The sequence below is a fragment of the Eriocheir sinensis genome, chromosome 27 (genome assembly GCF_024679095.1).
Source record: "Eriocheir sinensis breed Jianghai 21 chromosome 27, ASM2467909v1, whole genome shotgun sequence".
Taxonomy (NCBI): Eukaryota; Metazoa; Arthropoda; class Malacostraca; order Decapoda; family Varunidae; genus Eriocheir; species Eriocheir sinensis.
In genome coordinates, this window is record NC_066535.1 from 13,150,320 (window position 1) to 13,162,852 (window position 12,533).

Here is a 12,533-nt window from a genome sequence, read left to right on the forward strand (position 1 = left end):
AACCGTTGATTATTGATAGTATTTAGCGATAATTATGGGTGAGAAACCGGAAAATACGATGCGCTGAGTACGACAACCTGGAAGAGCTGTCAACAAAGTTGTCAGATTGTCGTACTCAACCTCATATATTTACCTATTTTACGACCTGAAAACTGTCGCCTTGGATTTAATAACTAACTTCATATGTAATTATCATCAAAACCGCTAATTACTAATGTTTCCCGGCAGTAGCAATGCGTCAGAAGCCGGAAAACACGATGATATGAGTACGATAACCAGGGTGAAGAAGATGTCACTGTAACGCTGCCAGATTGTCGTACTCAACCTATTTTCCGACCCCAAAAACTGTCTCCTTCACCCTAATAACGAGACTCAATTATAGTTAGTGTTGAAACCGTTGATTATTGAGTTTTTTTTAGCGATAATTATGGGTCAGTAGCCGGAAAATACTGTTCTGAGTACGATAACCTGGCTGGTGGAGGAGGAGGAGTCAGATTGTCGTACTCAGCCTCTTATATATACAGATTTCTGATCCAAAAACTGTCTCTTGGGCTCTAATAACTAACTTCACATATAATTCTCATAAAAAACGCTAACTACTGATGTTTCTTGTCAATAGTTATGTGTCAGAAGCCGGGAAATACTATGTTCTGAGTACGATAACCTGGGTGACGGGAAAAGATGTCACTGCAACACTGCAAGATTGCCGTACTCAACCTCTTATATTTACCTATTTTCCGACCTAAAAACTGTCTCTTGAACTCTAATAACTAACTTAACATATAATTATCGTAAAAAACGCTAATTACTGATGTTTCCCGGCAGTAGCAATGCGTCAGAAGCCGGAAAACACGAATATGTGAGTACGACAACCTGGGTCACACTGAGGCAGCTGGAAGAAGGAGGAGGAGGAGGAGGAGCTGTCAGTCAGTCGCACGAGAACCCCAGTGGCGAGAAGACTTAATTAACCCACCTGAGTGTTACCTGCGACAACACTACGAGTAATAATAACAAAACAAGGTCGCGAGGGCCAATAATGAGTGAGTGTTGAGGTTCCTGAAGCACATGATGGAGGCCTACTTAGCGGGGGTGTTCGTGTTCCTTCTCCTCCTGCCCACGGGGGGAGAAGCCACAGGGGCAGGCCGAGGGGGATGGACCTACAAGAACCTTCCACTGACTGAGGCTGGTGAGTGTGTTTGTGTTTGTTTAGGGAGGGGGGGGGTGGATGTGTGTTTGTACGTGTGTTTGTGTGTCTGTGGTATCTGTGAAGTATGTGTTTTTTTCGTTACTTGCGTTATACTTTTTTTGTGTGTGGTTATTTTTGCCTTTATGTTGTGTGTTTGTTATTTTTTGGGGGGAATTGGGTATGTGTGTTTGTGTTTGTGGGGTATGTGTTTGTGTGTGTGGGAGGGGGTATGTTTTTTTTTTTTTTTTTGTATCTGGAAAGTATGTTTTTCTGTTGTTACTTAATTTCTGTTACTTGTATTATACTTGTTTTTGGTGTGTGTGTTTGTGTGTGTGTGTGTGTGTGTGTTTAGTTGTTTTGCCCTCATTCATTTGATCACTGTTTAGTTTTTTTCTACACCAAGTAAAACATAATTATTTCTTTTATTTACTTTTTTCTCTGCTTTGTTATCTATATGTGTGTTTGTGTATAAGTATTATGTTTTTTGCCCATTTCTAGGTTTGGGCAAATATAAAGCGTATATACTTCAGAATTGCTACTTTAAATCAATGTTCATATGTTAATGTTTACCTGAGCAAAACTTGATTATCTTTTTTTTTTGTCATTGCTTTTGATGTGTGTGCTTTGGTGTATTAAGTATAAGAACTGGTACTACTCCAAATCAGTGTTCATATGTGTCAAGACTATCAAGTATAATGCGAATTCATCATAGTTGCAGTGAGGGATGTTGCTGACTTTTCCGCAGTGGGCCGTTGAAAAGTTTGCACATTCACGTTGAAGCGAACTCCCACACTTGTATCAGGGCTAATTAATTTCTTTTAGGTAGCTGTTTGCAATTACAGTTGATAAGTGAATGATTTGCAATTGCATTATTATATTTTTTATTTGCTTTTTTCATATTTTTGTAGGGACGTAGTTTCCACCTTACTTAAAGTCCATCAATTTATTTTATTTCCTTGTGGTGGGAAGTATCAGAAAGAGGGAGCAGTTGTGGGAGTAGTCATGGAAACAGATTTTAAATTAGTCGATCAAGAGGGGCATACAGCAGGGAACGTATCATTTCGCTCGCCTTATGACGCCAAACTTGGTGGTTCCTCCGAGCAAGTCTCCATGCTGGCCCCCTTCCCATCCTAAGTACCTCATGCCTGGAACTATCGACTTACTCAAGCTGCGAATTCTGTGGCCAAACACATTTTGCCCCCTGCTAAAACAACAAATATACCTGTGCATAACTCTTGCTGACAACAAAAAGGCCCTTACATTTTTAGATGTGCTTCATGTCTCTCCTTTTGCTCAGCTAGCTATATCATAAAATGTAAAAACTCGTCATCTGTTGGGGGCAATAAAATTACTCATGACCATAATCATAGCAGTTGTAACTCTGAGCAGGAAGGTAGAACATTGGAATGAAGTTGAATAGAATAGTATATGTACAAATGGCAGTGGAATAAGCTACATAGTATGCAAAGTTGTTAACTCATGAGTGAGAGACAAGGGACTTGAGTTGACAGGATGCACCTAATCAGTATAGCATGTTGTTCAGTCAGTCCATCATGCTGTGGCATCTCCAATTAAAGAGGTTAGAGGTGCCATCCAGAAAGGAGAGGGATGAAGATTTTCAGAAGAGCACTTTCCCCGTGTCCCAGGATAATGGGTTCTCACCCAGCACTGACTTAAGGGCCGGTGAGATGAAAATAAAAATGTGACGATGCACAGGTAGGTTATAGTGTATGCTCCCAAATTACCTTTACTCAACTCCAACCACTGGTGCTTAGATAGGCTGCCTGATTCAGTGGCTTTTTAAGCCTAACCCTAAAGTTGATTTCTGATAAGATGTCCTTATTCTCTTGCCCAAGGATATTCATTCAAAATGACATTACTCTTATTCTTTTATACCCTTCACATTATATTACACAATGTATTCCAGCAACATGAGCTGTCAGGACTTCCACCTTGTCTCATTGTTATGGCAGGAATAGGCTTTACTGGTTGCCATAGGCATAGGAATAGGCTTGACCACATGCTGTACCTCAGAGAACCAAATATTATAGGTATATTATATATACTGTTAGTACTTGCTTTCTTTGTATGTGGTAACTAGAGTGAATTCTGTTCAGGAACAACAACAACAAAAATGAATCATAGTCTAATATTTAGTTAGGGAACAATATCTAATTTAAAGAACTGGTATAGCTTAAAAAAAAAAAAAACTACTATGTGTAAAATGTTCATGATGACAGGAATGTGCAGCCTTATTGAACTTCACAGATTGTGTTGGTGACCTTTCTGCAGCAGCCAGGCCTTGTTAGCAACATTCACACACATGCCTTTCTTCTTGGCAGCATTAAGTAAAGTGAAAAGCTAGGAGAAAAATAAAGATTATGTTCTGAGGAAAAAGTGAATAGATCCTGTGAATAGGTGAAGAGTGGGAATGATCTAAATGTTTACATAGGTACATCTGGTGACAAGTATACCTGATGAAAAGCAAACATACAGATACTTGTCCTTGGCAAAGGTTTTGAATGCTTTCTTAAACATTGAGACATAACTCAGTCTGTAATGCCAGCTATATATTTAGCTGTCTTTGAAGAAAATACTCATAATACTATAGATGTACAGGAGAAAGCCATGTGCAGCTTTATTAAACATGAATCATGATTGTGTTATGCAGAGCCACCTAACTACAGCCCACCACACTTATTCTCACCAGCTCACACAACAATACATAACACACACACACACACACACACACATCACCAAGCACCACCAATGCTCCAACAGGCTCTGTTCTGCACATGGCACAAAGTAACATACCATGACACCCCTGCACACTCCACATCACAAGCATTATCACATATCCCCATCCATACCTCCATTAACTGTTGTGGCTAATATATATTGTGGAAAGAGAAAGATTGTTGAAACTTAGGAAACTGTGTAGGTACATAAAAAAAAAAAAAAAGAGGAAAACACACACCCACACACACACATTCACACACGTGCACAGACACAGGTATATAGCAGCAAACCATGCCAAGATTGCTGCTTTGTAACATTATTAACTCTTGGCATTCCCTCCACAGTTTCCTTCTACGATGTTGTTTCTCCCATCATCATCATCATCATTATTTTATTCTATTTCAATGCTATCTATCCCCTTGTTTCTTCCATTATCATTGCTCTCAATTTTAACTTCCTTCTGCCATTACCACCAGTGCTATACTACTACTACTACTACTACCTTGAATGTATTTTATTGATGGTATGTAGTATGTTCAAATGTTAGCGTGAAAGGAGGGTATGAAGATTTTTTTTTGCCCTTCTCCCATTCTTCCTTGCTTTCACTTAAACTTGCATACATTAACTGATATGCATTCATCACCCTTGTGTTGTGTATTCATCACTCACATTAGTTTGACCTTGTATTCTCTAAAGCAGTAATGGTGATGGAGGAGGAGGAAATGTGGAAAACTTGGAAAGGCAGACAACAGAAAGCATATTGGCTCACTACAAGTTTGCCCAGTCTAGAGTTTTAAATCTGCATGACAGGTAGCTGAAGTAGTTCATGCCTGAAGAGAAGATCAAAGCACCTCGGTATATATGGTTAATTCACTCCTGGCACAACAAAGTAATATATAGCTGATGTGATATTTAAAGGAGTAGGTGTTTTTTGCACAATACTTCTGCGGAGATGTTGTTCAGTTGGCGGATGAAATTCTTGCCAATGTCTGCTTTATATCGCCTCATGGAGGAGGAGAAGGAGGAGGGCAGTATTTCCTTAAACAATCCCCCCAAAAAATGATGAATTGTCCATTAGAACATTTTCAAAAACACTGTGCGTATTTGTAAGCATTATTTTTGTCTCGGAGTAAAGCACAAGCAGTTGGTGGGTTGTGAGGTGCCATATTCTTAATGTTGCTCAGTATCTAGTGCCAGGTCTATTTGTGGTGCATTATGCTGTTGTTGTTAGTTTGAAGCAACATACATTTTCTTATGCTAACGTTACATGCTGCGTAGCGTTCAATAGCAAGCAGATTTACGGTGTGGCTTTTTGTTGGCTTTTGAGAGGCAATAAGCGTATGATTGATCTTTTCCTAATGCAGAGTACAGTAACACTTTAAAAGGGTTATAGTATGTGTATCACCTAATGCTAAAGCAGTTCTCACTAACCCATGTCCTGTACACATATTTATTTTTTACTTTTTCATGTTTATTCCGACTCCTGTCTGGTAAATTGATAGACGTAAATAGACAGGAAGAATATGACACTTTCCATTACAAAATACTGCTTTCCCAGTAATAGCTCTCACCAAGGTTATTTTGAAACTGCGGTGAAAATGTTTTTTTCATAGGTATATATTTTTTGGAAAGGATTTTTTTTCCAGGAACACTGAGATAAAGCAGAAGCACATTTGTCATAACTCAATATTACTGTCACATTAATGTACATCAGGAATAACCCATAGTGAACAGTAATTATGAAGGTGTCATGTGTCTTATTATGTGTAGGGGGCGTGGCCTCGTAAATCTGTGACCTGCCTCAGTGTTTGTGTGTTTGTGTGTTCGTCCTTGGTGAATCCCTTAAGGACCCTCCCTGTGCCCACCCAGCATACATATATAGAGCTACAGGGAAGAGCAACTGGCAAGAGTTGACATGGCAAATTATATTGAGTGTTTGAAACCAGTAAATTTAATATTCACGCTTCTTGAGTTCTGACAACAAAATAAGCTTCCACATTCCTGCTTATTACAATTTCAAAACAGAAGGAAAACTCCCATATTTACATCCATAAACATGCTGCAGATGGCCCTTAATTAATGTAGGTAAAACTCACTCAATATTTGACATAGTATTGGCAGTAAATATCAAACATGTTCGTCACAACACCAAAGGGGAAAAGGACAACTTATCTGACATACACTGGGTTGTACAAGATATGATAGAAGGATGCAGCAACAGATGTCTGGTCACTACACTTTCACTGTTTTCATATGGCAGTGCTTGGTAAAAATGAAAGGAGGAATAGGATGAGAAGAAAAAGGGATTCAAGCAACACTAAAGCAAGCAACGAACCTCACAATCACGCCACTTGGGTCTCTTATCTACGCTGGACCAGTTTTAGGGTATATGAGGAAGGTCTGTGACATCTCCTCAGTGGCCTAGATTACCCTTACCCTCCCATCCCTTCCCTCCTTCCCCCCTCTCCTAAGCACCGTGTAACCCCATCTACTGCCTGAAGATATTCCCCTCAGTTGCAAGGTGATGCCCATTTGCCCTTGCTACATGTTGATGGTGTAACATCTATTTTATTTCTCAGGGATAAAAGTGTTTCCTATTGACAGCTGTATATTTTAACGCCTATTTGATATACGTAAACATTGACGGGAGGAGTTATTGAATGCACTCGCTTGTGTTAGGTATATATTGCACTAGATTGAGAGAGAGAGAGGAATACAAATGCACAGAATACAGTCCTTTCTGGCAAAGAATATATGTAACCTAGAAAAAGAAAACAGAGAGAAATGTATATATGAAGATTAAAATAAAAAAAGAGATACAGGAAGCGAAATGCTGTTTGAAGTCGAGTGAAACACCTGTGAGGCTGGTGGACAGGTGGGTAGCTAGGAGGGGGGGAGGTGGGGAAAGGGGGAATGCAAGCAGGTGGGCGGTGAGGGGGAGTTTGGGGGACGAGGGGAAGTGCAATAGATACACGTAGGTGGGGATGGAAGGGGGGGAAGGAAGAGCAGGTGGGAAGGGGTGCAGTAGGGAGGAGGAGGAAGGTGGGGAGGAGGCAGGTGGTGATTCATTAGAGGGAGGCAGGGGAGGTAAGGGAAAGAATAAAAAAAAAAAAAAAATAGCCACCTGTGTTTAAGGAGGGGAATCAGATGGAGGGTTTGGGAGGAAGGAAGGTAAGGAAGTGGGGAGGGGAGAGCAGGTAGATGGGGAAGTGTGGGGAAGGTAAAGGTAGACACGGGCATTAGATAGGAGGGAGGTATGAAGAGGAAGAGGAGGAGGAGGGAAGAAGGTTTGGGTAGCTTGGGAAGGCAACGACTGACAATGGTGTTTGGTGGTGTGGTGTTGGGGAGGAAGGTAGAGTGGGAGAAGTAGGCTTTTAGACGGTGAAGGGAAGGGGATGAGGTGGACTTGGATGAGGAAGGAAAGGGGTGAGGTAAAAAGGGGGAGGTGGACGTGAAGGGGAGGAAGAGGGGAGAGGTGGACGTGGAGGGGAAGGAGAGGGGGCGAGATGGACACAAGGGAGGCGGAGGGGGAAGGGGAAGGGGTATAGCAGGGGACATACCAGGCTCGCCACGTGGAGAGGGCACCTTGCCAGCTTCCATGCCAACGAGCGAGCCTGCCTGTCTACCGCCTACCACTTTGCCTCTGCCTGTTCTGTCCTCCCACCTGCTTTCTCACCTACCCACGTAACCTATCTACCTCTTATTCAGACTCACCTATCCGTTTCATTGGGCGGTATTATCAAACGCTTCGTCGACCAAGTTTACATATTCGACAAGGCTTACGTAGGAGTTTTGGGCATTTCCAGAAGTAGTTTTATGACCCAGGTGGTAGTTTGACCCTTCCTCTGTACCATAAACCTAAAGAAACACTCATTAGAACCCGATTGACCACCTCTTTGACCTTTAGAAATAGCTGATGTTAGAAACCAGTCTTTTAATACCGGCCATTGTCTCACCTTGCATGTATTTTTTTTTTTTTTTTACAGCTATGGAGACAGTTCAAGGGCGTAAAGAAAAATATAAAAAAAGCAAGCCCGCTACTTACTGCTCATGAATAGAGGTCAAAGGAGTGTCCAAAAAAGAGAGGTCAATTTCGGGATAGGTGCCCTGATGTATGTTTGTCTTTCTCTTCACAACAAAGGCAGCTCAAGGGCACAAAAAAAGAAAACAATAATAAAAAAAGCCCGCTACTCTCTGCCTACTCATTTCCTAAACTCTCCTAACCTGCCCTTGTGTCCTCCCTTCTGCTTACCCGCTAACGCAACCTACCTACTTACCTCTTTTTCAGACTTACTTATCCATATCGTCTTACCTTCCCTGTTTGTCTGTGTCCCTTCTCACTTTAATTATCTTTCCTACTCACCTGATCTACCTACCTACCTACTTACCTGCTCATTCAGTTGTCTTACCTTTTGTCTGCTTACCTGTCTGCCCTCCTTGACCTTGACTCTCCGTACCTGTCCTCACCTGCTTATCCAATTACCTTACCTTCCTACTTCCCTGCTTCCTCAATACTTATCTACCCAGTCCATGTTCTTACCTAGTATTACCTGGTGTTCCTTCTCCCTCTCTCCCCCCTCTCTTTGTATTCTCTCTGCTCTCCTAACCTGTCATAATACTAATCAACTTATGCTCCTACTTTTCTTCCTCTTTGTTCCTCCACTTTCTCTATCCACTTGTTTCCATTCCACTCAAGCATCACGGGCTATGCAATCTACTCTCTTCCATATCAGTCATCACCTTCACAATGTTTTTTTTCCTCAGAGTCCGTCATTCCTTCACCAACACCTATTTTTTTTTTTACCCATCCGTCAGGCTAACCTTTTCCTCTTCATCTATTCCACAAGCTCTCTTCAGTTTTACCAGAGTCTGTTATCCTTACACTAACGCCTTCCTTTTTAACCCATCGTGCATACAACTTTTCTTTCCTCTTAGTCTGTTCCACTCAAACATCACAATCTCTCATCATCATCAGTTTTCAGCCCATTCACAATATTAGTCTTCTCAGAGTCTATCATCCTTACACCAACACACCAATACCTTCTTTCTTTCCCTTAACCCCATCCTATCCGAGGGGGGACAGATCTGGCCTCCCCTCAGCCACTTCGATCAAAACGATACTCCTTTGTCTGTCTCCCTTATCCATTCAGTAATAATCCTCCATCTTAATAGTTTATCCTTGCTTATCCTGTTCCTCCTGTCACTCATTCCCGTGCGTCACCTTATTCTTCTTGCTCTCATCTTCTCTTCCTTTCCTTACCTTTCCTTCCCTCTCTTAATCTCTTTCCTCTCCTCTCATGCTTCTCTCCTTCCTCTCTCTCCTCCTCTCCCCTTCCTTCCCTTCTCTTCCTTACCTTCCTTTTCTTAACCTCTCTCCTCTCCTCTCGTGCTTCTCCCCTTCCTCTCTCTTCCCCTCCCCTCCCCTCTTCTCTTCTCTTCTCTTCTCCCTCTCTTCCTTGTAGTCCACAGATTATTATTGTTATGCCTACCAGCCTGGCTTCCTTCAGGGTTGCTCTCTCTCTCTCTCTCTCTCTCTCTCTCTCTCTCTCTCTCTCTCTCTCTCTCTCTCTCTCTCTCTCTCTCTCTCTCTCTGTCATTTTTTTTCCTTTCACGTTCCTTTCTCCCCTTTTTTGTGTTATTTCCTCCCCTCGTCTTTCTTTTCCGTCTCCTCTCTGTGAAAAAAAAAAAAAAGAATCAGGCCAGTCACTCACGAAGACGTTTTTGTAGGTATTGTTTTACGAGTGGTATTTAAGCCTTGAGGGAGAAGATGAACCGTGTGTGTGTGTGTGTGTGTGTGTGTGTTAGTCAGTTCGTTGCTTAATTAGTGAGTCAGACATGTGCACATCCAGCTCATTACTTACACACACACACACACACACACACACACACACACACACACACACACACACCTCTCCTCCCCTCCCCTCACCTCCCCACTAGTTTGTAAGATTTATAAAGTCTGTCAGTCAATCTCCGTAAGCCTTTTCGTTTGCATATAAATAAATGATGAAGTTGTCAGTCAGCCCATCATTCATTCATTCATGCAATCATTCACATCCGCGCTGGTCTATTGGTTTCATTTTCGACCGGTTAGTTTAGTCACCCAGTTCGTTACCCATTGATTTGGTGGACGTGTGTGTGTGTGTGCGTGTGTTTGTCAGTGTAATCAGTCAGTCAATCAGTCTGTTTTTCTGTCTGCCTATCTGTCTGTCTGAAACACCAGGGGGTAAGAGTGAAAAAAAAAGGAAAATAAAAATAAACTTGGCAGAGAGAGAGAGAGAGAGAGAGAGAGAGAGAGAGAGAGTGTCTTTCATCAAGCTTTAACTAATTTATCTACATTTTTTTTTTGGTCAACAAGTGAGCCATTATTTTTTTTTTCACATTGTACTTTAATCATTCGTGTTACTCCACTGTGCTTTATGATGATCCCTATGTCTCTCCTTCTGTTCTTCCTCTCCTTCCTTTTCTATTCTCTTATTCTCGTTTATTGGCATCATCTCACATTCTCGTTACTTTTATTCCTCCTCTTCACTCTTTCCGCTCTCCACCTGGGCTTATTTGGGGGCCAGGTAACGACAAAGGGAGAGAGAGAGAGAGAGAGAGAGAGAGAGAGAGAGAGAGAGAGAGAGAGAGAGAGAGAGAGAGAGAGAGAGAGAGAGAGAGAGAGAGAGAGAGTTATTGCTACATCAAGTGGAGCATCTTTTGTGACGCGGTTGTGGTGGTGATGGTGATGGTGTTCTGGTGGTTACATGTGATGACCTTTCGTTACCTCTTCCTAGACTGACAGCGATTTACACGTTTCTTTATCCGACTACCATCTGTCTGCATGTGTGTGTGTGTGTGTGTGTGTGTGTGTGTGTGTGTGTGTGTGTGTGTGTGTGTGTCCTTAGTTACAGGGGAGGCGACGGGTTATGGCGGTGGTGGGATCAGTATGAATAACACGTCTAGTGGTTGTAGTTTGTTTCGATAATGTTTATGCTTTTATTATATACATACTCTCTTTCTCTCTATATATCTATCTCTCTCTCTATCTATCTATCTATCTATCTGTCTACCTGTCTTCCACTCCCTACCTGTCTTTTTTTTTTCCTCCTAACTTCTCCCACTTTGCATAGTTTACCTGTCTGAAAATTCCCTTCATCCCTTCCCTCCCCAATATATCTTTACTCCCTTTACCATTCTTTACTCTCTTTCCTTCTCCTGAACGCCCTCTTCTCTTTTCTGCTTTACTCTCCTTCCTTTATTATTTACTTACTTCCCTCTTCTTCCTCCCTCCTCTCCCTTCTCTTCCTTACTCTACTTTCTTCACTCCCTCCTCTCCCTTCTGCCCTATACTCTTCTCCCTTCCTTCCCTCCCTCCTTCTCCCTTCTTCTACCTCCAGCATCTGACTCTCCTTCCGACCTGTTCTTGAAGGTTACTCTTGTTGTTCCTCCTCCTCCTCCTCCTCCTCCTCCTCCTCCTCCTCCTCGAACCCCTGCTGCTGTTGTTACTCAGGGCCTGTCTCTGCTTTGCTCTCTGTCTGTCTGCCTGATTGCTTGCTTATAGGCTTCTCAAGGACGTGCATGTAGAGTGGTTAGTTGCTGTGCCTGTGTTTTGGTGTGTGTGTGTGTGTGTGTGTGTGTGTGTGTGTGTGTGTGTGTGTGTGTGTGTGTTTGTTTTGCTTGATCAAGACTTGGTTATGTTATAGGTTGGGTTCAATTACCTCTTCATCGCTTAGTTTTGTTTTCCTACTCTCTCTCTCTCTCTCTCTCTCTCTCTCTCTCTCTCTCTCTCTCTCTCTCTCTCTCTCTCTCTCTCACACACACACACACACACACACACACACACACATACACACACACCTTGACCTTGACAGAGTGCACATGGGAGGAGGAGGAGGAGGAGGAGGAGGAGGAAGAAGAAAGTAACCCCGCCCTCTCACCTTACCTCCACTTCTCTCTACTTCTCTTTTCTCCTCCACCTCCCTCCCTCCTCCACCTCCCTCCCCAGTCGCAACGTCCCCGGATGTTGACCTAACCTTGGTGGTGGGTGGCGATGGTGGTGATGGTAGTGGTGACGGTGATGGTGATGGTGTGAAAGCGTGTGTGTGTGTGTGTTGGTTTGTTTGTTGGTAAGGTAAGGTAAGATAAGATAGGCAGGTAGATAGATAGATAGATATGTGTATAGATAGACAGATAGATTGGCGTGTGTGTGTGTGTGTGTGCGTGTGTGAGAGTGTGTTTGTGTGTGTGGGTGGAGGTAGGTATGTAGGTATGCAGGGAGGTGGGTGGCTGTGTGTTGGTAGTGAAGTAAGGGAAATGCGTGGGTAGGAAGGCAGGGGAGTGAGTAGGAGAGTAAGTATGCTGGACGGGGAAGCAATGTGTTCAGGGCTGATTGGTAAGTAGGCAAACAGATGGGTAAGTAGGTCAGGTTGTAAGTAGAGAGGCTATATAGGCGAAGAGTAATTAGTGTAGTAAGATTTTAATAGCTGAGAGAGAGAGAGAGAGAGAGAGAGAAAAAAAAAAAAAGATAAAAAAGAGAAATAAAGAGAGAAAGGGAAAAGTAGATACAGTGAATAAATGAAAATATAAATGAAGAAAAACCAAGAGAGAGAGAGAGAGAGAGAGA

At 42.4% G+C, this 12,533-nt stretch overlaps 1 protein-coding gene across 12 annotated transcripts in view; it reads left to right on the plus strand.

The window, feature by feature from the left end:
- Positions 1-896: 896 nt before the first annotated feature.
- The window catches only part of LOC127004150 (stromal interaction molecule homolog), a 98,731-nt gene continuing 87,094 nt past the window's right edge, over positions 897-12,533 (plus strand). For 6 of the 12 annotated variants that reach the window (XM_050871599.1, XM_050871596.1, XM_050871591.1 and 3 more), the window contains exon 1: positions 898-1,186. In XM_050871599.1, the coding sequence (XP_050727556.1) occupies positions 1,066-1,186 (121 nt within the window). In that variant the 5' untranslated portion in view covers positions 898-1,065. Of the gene's footprint in view, positions 1,187-12,533 lie in introns of all 12 variants that reach the window. The other 6 variants (XM_050871590.1, XM_050871597.1, XM_050871592.1 and 3 more) reach the window with 3 other exon arrangements.